Source organism: Ipomoea nil, unplaced genomic scaffold (assembly GCF_001879475.1).
Source record: "Ipomoea nil cultivar Tokyo-kokei standard unplaced genomic scaffold, Asagao_1.1 scaffold1770, whole genome shotgun sequence".
Lineage (NCBI taxonomy): Eukaryota > Viridiplantae > Streptophyta > Magnoliopsida > Solanales > Convolvulaceae > Ipomoea > Ipomoea nil.
The window spans coordinates 2,268,773-2,285,152 of record NW_017618198.1 but is presented as its reverse complement, the minus strand read 5'-3'; the positions used below and the strand labels follow the sequence as shown (position 1 = coordinate 2,285,152).

Here is a 16,380-nt window from a genome sequence, read left to right as displayed (position 1 = left end):
AATTAATATATAAAAAATATATCATTAACAAGCTCTAATTAAAACCTTTAAACAACACACATATTAATATTTTTATTTTTATTTTAAATTAACATACAATTATATTAAGACACTATATTATGTTCATTTTCAATATACTACTAGTTCATTTTTAAAATATTATTTAAAAATGTTTACAATAGTAATGTGAATACATCATTATACTAATAAATAGTAAATAAGTTCGTTCACCAAAACACAACAAGTTCGTTTTTACAATGCTTCAAGTTCATTTTCAAAATATCACATCATGGTCATTTTCACAATCGTAATGCAATTGCATTATAATGATGGATCTCATCAAATAGATTCAATAATGAAATAATGCAGATTCATTTCACAATATTGGTAGCTCATTTTAACAATATTGAATGTTCAATTTTAAAATAATAATACAATTATATCATATTATTAATAAACCTAAAATATGTTCATTAAGAGAATACTGGATGTTCATTTTAATTTTTATTATTCTAGTTAATTTTTAAAAATTTTATTTTAGCTTTTCTTTTTGAAATACTTTTGTTTAACATCTACAAACAGCGTAAATGTTTGACTTAAGATATCGATGGTTGACCAACACCCCAATTGAAAATAAGTTGTGGAAGGGCTCGGGGCTATTTTTGCTTTTGAGAATGAAAAACGTGTCAATTACATCTTACAAATCGTTCTTAAGGAAATTTATACAGCTCAAACTACTAACTTTGGACTTGGACGGAATATAGAAAATAGATTCCTCAAATCATGAATTCTAATCACAAGTTAGATTTCTAAAACACAAAGAATGCAATCTCCAATATAATAAGGAAAACAATTCAATCTCCTAATAGAAAACTAGTTCAAAGATCTTTCATCTGCACTTTCAAGAATGAGATAGTGTGCAATCGTTATGCGTTGGACCCGTGTCCAGCATGCTTGCTGGACACGGGTAACAGTGCCGTTAGGCACTGTTATCTCCTTTTTTTTTTTTTTTTTTTTTTAAATTTCAAACAGCTTCGTTATAGGAGTATATGTTCATAATTTTATTACTATATTATTAATAACTGTACATTTATAACTCCATAACTGTACGTTCATAACTCTATAACTGTACATTCATAACTCCATAATAGTACATTCATAACTCCATAACTGTACATTCATAACTCTATAATTATACATTCATAATTTTCGAAGCTCTATGTTCACAATTTTAGAGCTCTATGTTCATAATTTTATCACTATATGTTCATAATTGTAAGTTCATAATGTTAGAGCTCTTTGTTCATAATTCGATCAATAACTGTACATTCATAATTCCATAACTGTAGATTCATAATCTCATAACTGTCATAACTCCATAACTGTACATTCATAATCTTCGAAGCTCTATATTCACAATTTTAAAGCTCCATGGTCATAATTTTATCACTATATATGTTCATAATTGTAAGTTCATAATGTTAGAGCTCTGTGTTCATAATTGCATAACTGTACATTCATAACGGCATAACTGTACATTCATAATCCAAAAAAAAATAACGCCGTTAACGGCAAAACGCGCGCGAATTTTTTTTTTTTTAACAAAATGACGCGTTTTTTTTTTAAAAAAAACGACGTCGTTTTGGGCCCGTGTCTATAATTCACTGTGGACACGGGTCCAGGGCATAATTTGCCGATAGTGTGGCCTCTAAGTTTTATACGGAGTACTTTATTAGACTTGGGCCGACCATTTTGGTCGGGATTAAATACTAAACTACTTGTATCCAAGTTATCATTCAATTTTTACTTTCTTGTGACTCGCGAAGTCGATGACAAACATATAGAAAAAAGACTACCCACCGACAACTGGGCTATCGCATAGGACCTCCAAATTTTAAAGGGTCCAATATTTAATTTTTACCTAATTAGTTTAGAAATAGAAACTAAAAGTTCTCAATTAAACTTAAAAGGCTCCATGGAGGAATGGTAGGAACATTTGTTTATTGTATTGTATTTCAACTTGAATGTTAGAGGTTCAAAACTTGAGCGTTGCTCTATTAACTTTGAACATTTCTGTTTTTGTTAATCCTTCTGCATTGTGAGTTGCGCACACTATTGTTATAATTGTACCTTATTCCATAATATGATTTTTGTTTTTTCCTTCCTTATTTTAATCATTTTGCATTGCGAGTTTGTGCATACTATTATTATTATTATTATTATTATTATTGTTGTTGTTGTTGTTGTTGTTGTTGTTGTTGTTGTTGTGATTGTAATTTATTACATAATATGTTTTTTGTTTTTTTTTTTTTGTCATTGAGCACAGCAACATTTTACCACCTTATTATTATTATTATTATTATTATTATTATTATTAAAAATATGATTTTGGTTGTAAAGATTGTAATTTTAGTAAGTATCATTTATTTATCAGAACGAGTCACAAAAATTTAAAAATCGACCCTGACAAGGAGGCATGAAGAGAAGCTAATAGCTGACTATTTTTTTCAAGGGATTGTGATAGTACCAATCGTCACGAAGGCCACCCAACCATTTAAAAACTTAGCGGTAATAATCCCAACAATATGTTTAAATTATTACACACTCATCTTTAATACATAGTGGTTATATAGTAACTTAAACAATTGCACACATAGATTCCAACACTGCTTTAAAGAAAACAAAAATTCAAAAAAAAAAAAAAAAACAAAAAAAAACAAAAACAAACAAATAAATCTTAAATAGAGTAAATATGCATTGGAAGCCTGGGCTCAATGACAACGGCAAGTGGGATTTTCTTTGGTATAGTAAGCCCAAAGTTTTCTTCCATGTTGAGCTGCTCCGGAATCATATCATTTGACAATTTCCAATTGAACCCATGTAAGAGATTAGCCAAGGTAACATGAATTACCTTAAACCCAAGACTATAACCGGGGCACATTTTTCTCCCTGCACCAAATGGTAAGAGTTTGAAATCGCATCCTTTAATATCAATATCCCTTTCAATGAACCTATCAGGAATAAACTCCGTTGGATTGTCCCATAGCGCCGGATCTCTTCCAATTGTCCAGGTGCTCACTAGTACTTGAGTGCCCTTTGGAATGTCATAGCCCGCGACCTTGCAGTCCTCACGGCAAAGGCGTGGCACCAACGTCGGCACCACCGGGTGCAATCTCATTGCCTCCTTAACTATTGCTTGAATGTATGGAAGATTTGGCATGTCCTTCTCTTCTACCCATCTCGTATACCCAATCACACGGTCTAGTTCATCTGTCGCCTTCTTGATTACCTCTGGGTTCTTTAGGAGCTCAGAAATTGCCCATTCCACTGTCACTGTAGAGGTCTCTGTCCCACCAGCCAAGAGATCCTAATTCATGAATAAACAAGTTAATTAGGTTAGTGACCACATATAATTGCAAAGGTTTTGATAGCTTAAATTACAAATTGGAATTGTTTGGTTAGAAACAAACCAGGGTGAAGGCCTTTACTCCTTGCCTCTCAATCTTGACTTCCATGTTAGGATCATCAGCATGTTGGAGCAAAACGTCCACCATATCCTTAGCCACAAACTTGTCACCCTCTACCACCCTCCTACTCATATGCTCATCAAGAACGTGCTCCAAGAACCTATCCAACTTCTTGTTCAATGCCTTGGTCTGCTTAATATACCCTTGCAAGTCCAAGAAATCGAGCCACGGGATCAAATCCCCGATGTTCAACACCCCGCTGAGCAAGAACACCTCGTCTAGCATCTTCTTGAATTCTCCCGGGCTCAAAATTGCTCCCTCGGACTCATTCAGGTAACTCTTTCCGAGTGTCATCCGGCTGATCACGTTTAAGTTCAAAGCGAATAGGTAGTCTTTCAAGAGAACGGGGTGACGGGCTGAGGATACGCGGTAGAGTTGGTGGAGCATTGATCTCAATTCATAGGAGCGAATGTGCTCGTAAGAGTCGAGGCGCTTGCCACTGAATAGCTCCGTGATGAACATTCGTCGTGCTTGGCGCCAGTATGGACCGTATTGTGACCATGTGACGTTGTAATAGTTGTACGTTAGGTGCTTTCCGGCGACATTTTTGGGTCTGATATGATGACACATTATAATTTACAAATGAACAAATTGGTCACAATAGTTGTACCCACCACAATGTGGTTTAAGACTGGCCTATGAATTTTGACCTACTTTAACATCCCTATGTGCAAGGTACCCATCCCAAAAAAAAAAAAAAAAAAACAAAACAAAACAAAACAAGCCTCTTTTTGATCTCGTTACTAGTTGGAATTCAATTCTAACCCTTCGCACGAGAGAGCCTCTATACTATACAATTCTACAAGCTTTAAAAGAGCTCTTATATATAAGGGGGCAAATTCACTTTCCAAACCAATGTGGGACAAAGCTTATTTTTCACTTCATTTCCCAAGTCAAATGGGTCTACTTTGAGAATCAATATCTCATTCACCCATTATCCGTTTTGAGCGTACAATATATCAATCTCTTCATCTCACTACGAAGAACCCGAATCCACTTTGACATGACCCAAATATGAAGTGGACCCCACTTATAATTGTACCACAAAATAACCATTTAATATGCCATTTTATATCATTTTAAGCTATTTTTTCCAACAAACATGCCATCTTAAGATATAAGAAATCTATTCCTACAAATGCATATTTCAGGAAAGGAAATTCCCCAAAATTGATACCCACCCATATATATATATATATACAGGGACGGAGGCAGAGGGGGGCAGGGGGGTCAGCTGCCCCCCCTCTCCCCACCCCCACCCCTATATAATATGTACATGTATATATGTATATATAGTATATGTTTTAGTATTAGTATAAAAAAATTAGTAAATATCAACAATTAAGGAGTTAGATTAGTTGGTAGAACATATCTATGGTAATAAGAAAGGTCTTGGGTTCAAAACCTTACATTAGCATATTTTGTCCTTCGTCGGCCGCCGGAGATGTTTTGCGAGGAGGAGAAGTGCAATGGTTGACACCCAGGCTGCTGCATAGGATATCCAAGTTGCAGTAGGTGCCTCCATTGAATCAAAACAATTTGTTTAATTGATAGAATGATATTTTTATATATAATAGCCTGGGGTACTGGGATTTGAGAGCATGCAGATGCTGCCGGTGATAATGGTGAGCGTCTAAGTCGGAGAGTGATGGGTCTTTATAGTAGTAATAATTGAAACAAGGGTGGTTCGTTGTCTTATCCACGACTGTTTTACGGCTCTTATTTGTGAGACGTATAGAAATATATATTCTTTATGTTATGTGTATTATGTTAGGAGTTTATGTGTATTTGCTATACTTTTTTTTTTTTGAAAGTATGTGTATTTGCTATACAATTATGTACATACGAAACAAGAAATTTTTAAAGCACACAATGCATGATATAACAATTGGTGATGCATGATAGTAGCAATAATTGAGACAATTATCAGAGATTTTTTTGTGTTTATCAAAGGAAGGGGACCCCAACAATAAAGGACAATAAAAAAAAATAATTGAATAAATTTTACACATTCTCAATTATTTAGAGAAAGATATGTACACTCATACCTTGTAATAACTTCCTCATCAATCAAAACATCACAACCTGCCCCTTAGAGCTTAGCGTAGTGGTTCGCCGTCCGACTTAATGTCACAATTAAAAGCGATAGTGTGGGTGTCAAATTACGGTCTAACATACGAGCTAATTGCGTGACTCATGATTTACCTTTACAGTAACTTTAGGGGCAGGATTCTGTAAATTTAGAATTAGTCCGGCGAAACAGTGATCACCTAAGTTTTTTTAAAAAAAAAAAATCGCAATCTTAATTGAGTTAAACTTTCCCATGTCATCAAAGTGTTCTCCAAACATAACAGTAAGTTTCATACTTTTTAAATCACAATCTTTAGCTACTCTTTCTCAAACAACATATACCTATGCTCTAATATTTATTGTCAAATTTGTACTAGTGCTAAGGTACGTATCTAGCTGGTTGTAAGTAATTAATGGCATTAAATTGGTGATAATTGCTTCCATTTAATGGTGAAATCATTTGGGAATACGACGTCCAAGTTAGGGTTAATAATAATTCAAGTATCAACCAAATATCTTGATCAATCAACTCCCTCTAACCCACCATAACTATGCTTATTCTAGTACTAGTTTTTCACGCGCATTGCGCGATTGAGATAATGCCCACTGTTTATATTTTTATGAAGTACTTTAAGTATATCAATGCAAGATTATATTAGAGTTGGTCATATGGTCATACATATAGATAATCAGATGTTGAATTTGCTTATTTAAATAGATAATCTAAACTTACGAATGTAAGATAATGCAATTATGATTGATTATAATTGTCACTAAAATAATTGGTTGTAATTTTCTAAATACATAGTCTAAAAATAATAGTGTAAATAATGCTAGTCTAAAAATAATAGTATAAATAATGCTAGTCTAAATCTAAAAATAATAGTCTAAATAAAATCTACATTTGGTTTAATAAATTTCTCTAAGCCTTCTTAATTCTCTTGAGGGAGGCATTGTCATTCTCTTGATCTTCACCTTCAGTACACATCCTCTTCTTTTGATTTGGTAGTGCGCCATGCTCAATTGTGTTAGTTGTAATATCATAGTGGGAAGCATCATGCAATGAGATTATACTGTAGGAAGAAGTGGATCTGCCTTGTTGCGTATATGCCTGAGATCTTAGTTGTACAACGAACTCTTGATCTTGTAGGCGCTTGTTGATATTTAGGAGTGGTAGTTTTTTCCCCTACATGTTCCATTCATTGTGAGATGTGTGCCATATATTCTCATGTGACAGAATTAAACGAAATATTAATATATTTGTAGAAGGTTCATGAATAGTACCTCTTGTTCTAGTTCCATAACTTGTTTACTTGAATGTAACAACAATGACTCTGCAAGTAGTCCAAATACTGACGCCGCAATGTGCCCAGTTTCATCAACAATTTCCACATCCAATTTGCACCTGTGCATTTTGTAGTTCGTATTTTTGAAATTGGTATGAATGAGTATAGTATTTAATCCTTTGTGTGTGTGTGTGTGTGTGTGTGTGTGTGTGTGTATTTTTTGTTAAATTGGTTTGTTGAATTCATACTAACCTTGGAGTACCCACCGCTCTCTTTTCACCACAATGCATACAGTTAAATTGCTGGTCACTTTGTGCATAAACCTTTTTTAAACAATGGCTACATCCTATATACCAAGTGCTGTTGTTGTCAAGGTTAATGCTGATTTTGCCCTTAATCCAAGCAGGTCGAGACTATAAAATGAAAGTGATTGTTAATTTATATTAGTTTTGAGTAAATATATTTAAAGAATGCTCAATAAGTATTTTACTTACGGGATTAATTGATGGTGGAACGGTAGATATTTTTTTTAATTTCTTCTTTTTCTGGATTTGCAAGTTTGATTGCAGCATTGTTGTAGTCTCGACATCTTTTCAATGCGTCAAGTGTGTCACGATGTTCTTTCGCCCTATGCCCCTACATAGACATTTGTAATATTGTGTTTTTCAATATAGCTACGCAAGATAATGATATATTTCGCATGTACATAAATAATTACAAGTATAGAAGTATACCATTCTTTTAGGTGTTCTGCTCTAAGTACCTTTGGTTCAACCAGTATTGTTGAATGAGTTCTTGTGGATAGAGAAATGCCTAGTTTATTCAAGGAATGAGATAATATAAGATTAGGTATTTAAATAAAAAATTTATACATTTTAAATCTTATTAATAATGAAATATGATTTACCTTTAAAGTGAACCACTGCGATGTAATCCAAAGATATTACAGGGTAGTTTCCTGCTTCAATTTCTTGAGTTATTTGAATACCCTCTTTGTCAACAAATCCTCCCCAAGTAGTTAATATGATTGGCTTCAACCTGTTTTTTTTTTTTAAATTTTAACATTGGGTATTTTAAAGGCAATATAACTTATGGAACTATATCTCGTAAGTATATATAATTTAAGAGTATAAATGGACTGGGGGACTTACTTTTCATCCACAAGAATGAAGTCATTGATTTTTTGATTTCCATTAGCTGTTGAGACAAATTCTTTTGGTAGCTTGTCAATAACGATTGCTATGGTTGCTGTCAATAGAGGATAAAAAAAAATAAGAATATATATGGTTAGAATAGATATTGTTATAATGATGTAGTAAAAAATAAACTTACACATTTCTGTAGAAGTTTTCATGCATTGATAAAACTCATCGAATGGTGTATAAACTTGTTCAATTGGAGCCAGTGTGGTGTCAACATTGTCAATTGCGTGGATTCTGGTCTTAGCATTTAGAATCCAAGTGTAGTTGTATTTTTGATCTACAACTTTGAATTCAGATCACGCGGGTCTGACAACGGCATTTGAAATACTGTACCATGAGTTTGGTTTTAGAAACATATCATACATTGAAATGTTACCATCAAACACTGTTGCTTGAACTCGAGTTCCCTACATTTAAATATATCATTTATAATTATGCATTTGATTAATAATAATAATAATAATAATAATAATAATAATAATAATAATAATAATAATAATAATAATAATAATAATAAGAAGAAGAAGAAGAAGAAGAAGAGAGAAATAAGAGAGATAATGTTTTATGAATTACTTACACTTTCATCTTCAAGGACAATGAGCATGTACTTTTTCCCATTTGTTGCAATAGCAAATTTTGGTTCATTTTTCTTGATGAGATGAACTTTAGAACTCCAATTCATTGTGTGTGTATCAATATCAATTAAATTGAGTTCTTTTTCCATGTCTAATATCCTGGTTCCATGGTTCATAAACAATGTTATCACATAATACTTTTTTAAAAAAATATTATCACATAATATACTATTTTTTTTGAAAACATCACATAATATACTTTAAATTCAACTGTATAAATTATAGAGTAAAGATAATATGAATTCATAGATTAGGTAAGGATGAGAATGAAAACATGAGATACGAAATAAGAATCAAATAAGAATCATGACTATCAAATAAAGTTGAAAGAAAACACAAACTATCAAATAAGAATTATGAATATGTTAAAATAATTGGTGTAATAATTCACATATTATTAATATTTGTAATTATAAGGTCTGGTATGATTAAAACTAAATACGGGATATAAGGAGAACAAACAAAGATTAGAGCTTAATATATTAAATATACTTAGGCAAAATGCAATACAAATTGCCAAGAATGAAGTTTAATCAACGAATGAGAAAGGGGAAAAACAAGAAGGGATTTTTTTTGTTTTTAATATTTTTTTTTAAAAAAAACTAAACTTTTCTAAATGGGGTATTTGAAATCGCGGGATGAAGAAGAAGAAGAATTTTGCAGAAAGCTACTATTCCGGAGGCCTATGATACTGAAGCTCGGAGCGGAAGGTGGTTCCTAAGACTGTTCAACCTGATGCGAGTAGCATGGACAATAGCTATTATGATCCTATGAGTATTTTTATATTAAATATGATTTCCACTGCATTGGTTCCTGAAACTGCATTTTCTCTATTTGTAATTGCAGGCCAATGTTAAGGCTTCCTTCTATTATGATGAAATGCATTCTTTCTCATGTGAAGAGCATCCATTTAAAGATAAACAGTGGGAAGCTTGATGACTATGCGACAGTTTATAATTTTTATGAAAACGGATGAAAGGTGAGATTGTAAAATCTGTGGCGGACATTTTTTCTACTCATTATAGGCCTAACTCTCTTGGGCTCTTATTAGTATAGTAGATAGATAGATATTAAAGGTGGTTGGTCGCTTTTGCGATGTGGCGGGGATGCTTAACAGATACGGGGTTGGAGAAGTTATAGGTTAATGGCCCTGGTCTTGACCTTAAGCCAAGAAAGCTCGTATAGTTTCCCTGTAAGGTTTTGAGACGCCTTTCCAAAGGTTATGGTTCCCTTCCACAATATCATACCTATTCACCATATAGTCATTATTGGCAATGTCAATTATCTTACCAAAGCAGTTTAAACATTAAAAAAAAAAAATGGTTCAGAACATCTAAACAAATTTTTCCCATTATTTTCCATTTTTGGGGCGCAAGGTAATAGCTACATATATTATCAGACATACTAATTCACCAACTACATACTCCTAATCTTAGCCAAAGTGGTTCAGAACGTCGAGTATCCGCAGAAAAGCAAGGATGAACATAATGTGAAATTACTTACAGTGATGAGTACTTTCATACTAATACAAAGATTTACTGTCAAGAAATCAAGGGTTATGGTAAAACACAAAATAATAAATTTTAAAAAACACTTACCAAGAACTCGGACAATCTCAGCTGTACTTCCACCATCATCAGAAACAGGAAGAACATGAGCAACACAAGTAGTTAACTTCTTAAGCTCTTCTGCAACACCATTAAAGGCTGTTCCACCTGTGTACTAACAACTTGTCAGATCCCATAGTAATGAGTGAACATAAGCAGCCAGAGCTAGAGAATGAAACAGAACTAATTCTACAATCCCATCATTTAATTAAAACTAAAAGAGGTACATTTCAGTAGAATGAGCAGTATAATGTAGAATGAGCAGTATAAGGCATTTGCCAATACTATATAAAACAATGGTTCATTCTAAGTGGATAAAAAAGTGGTTAAACTAAACTTGTATTAGGGCACACAACAACAGAAATTGCCAAAGAATGAAGTTTAATCAACGAATGAGAAAGGGGAAAAACAAGATGGGATTTTTATTTATTTTAATATTTAAAAAAAAAAACTAACCTTTTCAGGTAAAATTGCGTAGGATAAAACTGAGGATGATTTGATTCAACGTTGTTCAGTCTCTTCTGTGTTGTCTCGCGTTGCTTTGTTTAAATCGGCAGTGTTAGGGTTAAAGTTCTTAGGCCTCTTGACCATGAACGAATAGAGAGGCATACATAAATTGCTGGATCGCCGATCGATCCTCTCGAGGAATCGATATCGACAGACTGATCGGCTGAGCTTCTGAATTATGTTATTTTTCTTTGAATGGCTTCGGAGGAGGTGAAGACGGGTGAGTCAGCTGTGGAGATCAACTAAGGATAATAACTATTATAGAGGACTCACGGTCAACTAAGGATGGGATTGACTTAACGGCAAACTAACGGTTAATTAAAAATTTTAACGGATGGACTAACGGTGTGTGGGTATTTAAGTAAATTTCATTGTTAAATTTAAATCTGATCAATTTTTTGATTAATCTGAGCCATTCATTTGATTAAAATCTGTGACGAACACATTTTCTACCCATTATAGGCCTAACTCTCTTGGGCTCTTATTAGTATAGTAGACATTATTGGGTGGAATGACATCAATTAACGGTAATAATCCCAACAATATGTTTAAATTATTACACACTCATCGTCTTTAATACATAGTGGTTATTTTTTAGTAACTTAAACAATTGCACACATAGATTCCAACAATGCTTTAAAGAAAATAAAAATTCAAAAAAAATCTTAAATAGAATAAACATGCATGGGAAGCTTGGGCTCAATGACAACGGCAAGTGGGATTTTCTTTGGTGTAGTAAGCCCAAAGATCTCTTCCATGTTGAGCTGCTCCGGAATCATATCATTTGGTAATTTCCAATTGAACCCATGTAAGAGATTAGCCAAGGTAACATGAATTACCTTAAACCCAAGACTATAACCGGGGCACATTCTTCTCCCGGCACCAAATGGTAAGAGTTCGAAATCACAACCTTTAATATCAATATCCCTTGCAATGAACCTGTCAGGAATGAACTCGGTTGGATTGTCCCATAGAGCCGGATCTCTTCCAATTGTCCAGGTGCTCACTAGTACTCGAGTGCCCTTTGGAATGTCATAGCCCGCGACCTTGCAGTCCTCACGGCAAAGGCGTGGCACCAACGTCGGCACCACCGGGTGCAATCTCATTGCCTCCTTAACTATTGCTTGGATGTATGGAAGATTTGGCATGTCCTTCTCTTCTACCCATCTCTTCTGCCCAATTACACGGTCTAGTTCATATGTTGCCTTCTTTATTACCTCTGGCTTCTTTAGGAGCTCAGAAATTGCCCATTCCACTGTCACTGTAGAGCTCTCTGTCCCACCAGCCAAGAGATCCTAATTCATGAATAAACAAGTTAATTAGCTAGGTTAGTGACCACATATAATTGCAAAGGTTTTGATAGCTTAAATTACAAATTGGAATTGTTTGGTTAGAAACAAACCAGGGTGAAGGCCTTTACTCCTTGCCTCTCAATCTTGACTTCCATGTTAGGATCATCAGCATGTTGGAGTAAAACGTCCACCATATCCTTAGCCACAAACTTGTCACCCTCTACCACCCTCCTACTCATATGCTCATCAAGAACGTGCTCCAAGAACCTATCCAACTTCTTGTTCAATGCCTTGGTCTGCTTAATATACCCTTGCAAGTCCAAGAAATCGAGCCACGGGATCAAATCCCCGATGTTCAATGCCCCGCTGAGCAAGAACACCTCGTCTAGCATCTTCTTGAATTCCCCGGGGTTCACAATTGATCCCTCGGACTCATTCAAGTAACTCTTCCCGAGTGCCATCCGGCTGATCACGTTTAAGTTCAAGAGGAATAGGTAGTCTTTCAGGAGAACGGGTTGACGGGTTGAGGATACGTTGTAGAGTTTGTGAAGCATTGATTTCAATTCATGGGTGCGGATGTGCTCAAAAGAGTCGAGGCGCTTGGCACTAAATACCTCCATGGTGAACATTCGCCGTGCTTGGTGCCAATATGGACCGTATTGTGACCATGTGACGTTGGAATAGTTGTACGTTAGGTGCTTTCCGGCAACATTTTTGGGTCTGATATGATGACACATTATAATTTATTAATGAACAAATTGATCACAATAGTTGTATGACTTAGCTTGTGTCCAGTGTCCACCATGATGTGGTTTAAGACTGGCCTACAAATTTTGACCTACCTTGCAGGTACCCATCCAAAAAAAAAAAAAAAAAAAAAAAACCTCCCTTACTGCCATACCCCTCCCATTACTTGAATTTTGTAGATATATTTTATTCCCCATTGGTGTAACTGAGTAAGTATACGGATAATCCTTCCATTACACGCAGGTACAACATACCTAACTCTACTATGCAAGATTTTATTTATTTACTTTTTAGAAAAGATTTTAATTTTTAATTCCACATGAAGTATTGAAATTGTGTAAGCTTGTAAAATTTTACAAGCTTTCAAAGTGTCAGCGGGTGGGAGGACAAGTGTTGCAGTATCAACAAGGTGGGGTGCAATTTAACTTTTTCAATTCTTTTGTTAAAATGTTTGTATTATCATATTATTGTTATATATTAGGGAAAATTGTAATTTATGCCCTTCTATAATATTTCAATTATCAATGTTACTCCTGAATTATTAGTAGTGTAACGTTGCCTCTTAATTTTTAAAACGGTACATATATTGTCCCTTCATAGTGTAAATGTTGTCACTCAATTTCAAAACGGTACATATATTGCCCCTCTTGTACGGTACGGGAGCGGCAATATATGTACCGTTATGAAAATTGAGGGGCAACATTTACACCACTAATAATTCAGGGGTGACATTGATAATTGACATATTATGGAGGGGCATAAATTACAATTTTCTCTATATATTATGTCAATTAAGAATAAAATATTAATTAATTAATTATTTTTCATTTATTTCAAAATTTATATTTTGCATTTTTTGTTTACATTCACTTTTGATAAATATGTTTAGATAATATAAATTATTTTATTTCAAACTTTTTTGAAAATAATTGTCTGTATGTTGATTTTTTTTTTTTGGGTTTTATTTAATATTTGAAACTAATTTATATATTGGTCCCTGACCTGCAAATCAAATTTTATATTCGTAAGTTTGGGAGTAATTCGTAAAAGAAAGAGGGATTGCGCACTTCGCAGATCGGGAGTAAAGAGATGTCAATATTAAAATTACTGAATTGTCCTTCTATTTAACACCAAATGGATGGAAATGACTAAATTGAGCAAAAACGCAAAAGTCTGGGACTACATTATGTCACCAAAGTTGTTTAGGACGAAATTGAGAAAAACCATTATAGTCGAGGACTATTTTGGGTATTAACTCCTTTTATTTTCAATAGTTAGGAAAGTGAAGGATATAATTGAAAAACACATAGCATTTACTTTAATTTCTTAAAAATGGTACAAAAAGTAAATGTGACAAAGGGAGTACTAAGTATATATGGGACCTACAACTAAAGATATAAATATACAAAGAATAAAGTGGGAGGCGTTGTTGACTCTGTGTGCTTCATTAGGTTGAGAAAGTATGTTTGAACAGATACTACAATGTAATAGAGTCAGTAGCATTAAAAAAAAAAAAAAAAGTGGTAGCTACACCCGATGTCATGGGTTCCTTGTGGAGTTGTGGGCAGCAAACACTAAAGGGGATGTTTGGCTGGATGGAAAAGTTTTTTCATGGAAAATATTTTCTTTAGAGTGGAGAAAAATGCTGTTTTTTGGTGTTTGGTTCTTGTAATTCATTTTCCATTCCTCACATTTGAGGAAAACAAAATTCTTGGTAGGACATGGGATTTTATTTTCCATGTAAGTTGGGAAGAAAAATGAGATGACTTGACTATTTTACCATTCTTGTTCTTTCTTAATTATTATTACTTTTATTATTTTGTAGGAGTATATAGGTCTTCATACTCATTATTCTTTACAATTTCAAATTCAACCAAACAATGTAATCGATATTCCCAATAATTTTTTTTCCATCAACCAAACAATGAAATTCATCTTCTTAGTAATTACTTTTCCATGAAATTTCAATTCCATTCCCCTAAAATATTTTCCGCCAACCAAATGGGCCTTATCCTCAGTAAATTAAATTTTGTCTTTGTGTGCAAAAATAAAGTGAAGCGCAAATTATGTTGTGCAACCGTGTGCACCATGTATGGTGCATACGGTTGCAAAAACGACGTCGTTTTAATTAAAAACGCGCGTTCCACTTAAAAAAAAAAAAAAAAAAAAAAAAAAAAAAAAAAAAAAAAACAAGTTCGATTCCGGGAAATAGCATTTTTTATGTGCATAATTTGAATTATATATCTACAAATTCATAATTATATATCCACAAATTCATAACTATATATCCACAGTGAATGAATAACACAAAATGCAGAATGAATGAACTAAATATCCACAATGAATGAACTAAATATCCACAATGAATGAACTAAACATCCACAATGAATGAACTAAATATCCACACTGAATGAACAAAATATCCACAATGAATGAACTGAATATCCACAATGAATGAACAACATAATGCTGTTGAGGGGAATTAAAACTGAATTATTTTTTAAAATGAGACGCGCATTTTTAGTCAAAACGACATCATTTTATATACATGGTGCACACGGTTGCACAGCATAACTATTGAAAGTGAAGGGTCATTTCCCAAAATGTGTATTTTTGGAGTCCGGTCTAATTTTAGATGTATTTTTAGTTTTTTTTCTTTTTTAAAGGGAAAAAAGTGTGCAAAGTGCCAAAGTGCATCTGAAAATGCATTAATTTTGTCTTGTTTTCAAAACATGCCATCTTAAGAAGTAAGAAAGCTCTACTCCTACAAATGCATATTTCAGGAAAGGTAATGCCCCAAAATTGACACCCACCACCCATACCTGTCAACGAAGTTGATGTCCATGGTTTTGAGGAAGGTCTTGGCCATTTCTGCGGAAGATCCGACCACCACCGGGAAGGACCCAAACTGGAGCTGCATGATGGGGCCATACTTCACCGACAAATCGTGGATGGACCGGTGAGGGAGGCTTCCGATGAGGTTCAAGTTTCCGATGACCGGCCATGGTTTTGGGCCCGGCGGTAGATGAAGTTTTCTCCGCCACCGGAGATGTTTTGCGAGGAGGAGAAGTGCAATGGTGGACACCCAGGCTGCTGCATAGGATATCCAAGTTGCAGTAGGTGACTCCATTGAATCAAAACAATTTGTTTAATTGATAGAATGAGATTTTTATATATAGTAGCCTGGGGTACTGGGATTTGGGAGCATGCAGATGCTGCCGGTGATAATGGTGAGCGTCTAAGTCGGAGAGTGATGGGTCTTTATAGTTGTAATATAATTGAAACAAGGGTGGTTGTCTTGTCTTATCCACGAGTGTTTTACGGCTCTTATTTGTGAGACGTGTAGAATTGCAGAAATATATACCCTCTTTACTCACCTAGATAGTTTATCGGTCAATTTTAATTTTTTTTTTTAAGCAAATCAATGTGGTTATATTATATTAGAGATAAATCAAAATAGAGTTAGGAGGGACAGAGTCTCAATACATAGCTGTAGTATGATCAAAA

The 16,380-nt window shown here is 34.1% G+C and overlaps 3 protein-coding genes across 4 annotated transcripts; all 3 read right to left on the bottom strand.

Annotated features, from left to right (window-relative positions):
* Positions 1–2,630: 2,630 nt before the first annotated feature.
* Positions 2,631–16,120, bottom strand: LOC109192444 (cytochrome P450 71A1-like). 2 transcript variants are annotated; one of them, XM_019343095.1, is made up of 4 exons: positions 15,696–16,120; positions 12,237–12,846; positions 11,453–12,129; positions 2,631–2,653 (listed from the first exon to the last, which is right to left on the bottom strand). In XM_019343095.1, the coding sequence occupies exons 1-3, from the start codon at positions 16,001–16,003 to the stop codon at positions 11,500–11,502; spliced, it is 1,548 nt and encodes a 515-aa protein (XP_019198640.1). In that variant the 5' UTR covers positions 16,004–16,120; the 3' UTR covers positions 2,631–2,653; positions 11,453–11,499. The 2 variants fall into 2 exon arrangements, with proteins under 2 accessions (XP_019198640.1, XP_019198639.1); XM_019343094.1 differs by lacking the exon at positions 2,631–2,653 and having other exon boundaries at positions 11,356–12,129; positions 15,696–16,119.
* On the bottom strand, positions 2,699–4,130 carry LOC109192450 (flavonoid 3'-monooxygenase-like). Its single transcript, XM_019343101.1, has 2 exons — positions 3,471–4,130; positions 2,699–3,367 (listed from the first exon to the last, which is right to left on the bottom strand). Exons 1-2 carry the CDS (start codon positions 4,095–4,097, stop codon positions 2,738–2,740), a joined length of 1,257 nt encoding a protein of 418 aa, XP_019198646.1. The 5' UTR covers positions 4,098–4,130; the 3' UTR covers positions 2,699–2,737.
* Positions 6,477–7,394, bottom strand: LOC109192451. Its single transcript, XM_019343102.1, has 4 exons — positions 7,378–7,394; positions 7,136–7,296; positions 6,882–7,002; positions 6,477–6,783 (listed from the first exon to the last, which is right to left on the bottom strand). The coding sequence occupies exons 2-4, from the start codon at positions 7,171–7,173 to the stop codon at positions 6,520–6,522; spliced, it is 423 nt and encodes a 140-aa protein (XP_019198647.1). The 5' UTR covers positions 7,174–7,296; positions 7,378–7,394; the 3' UTR covers positions 6,477–6,519.
* Positions 16,121–16,380: the final 260 nt, after the last annotated feature.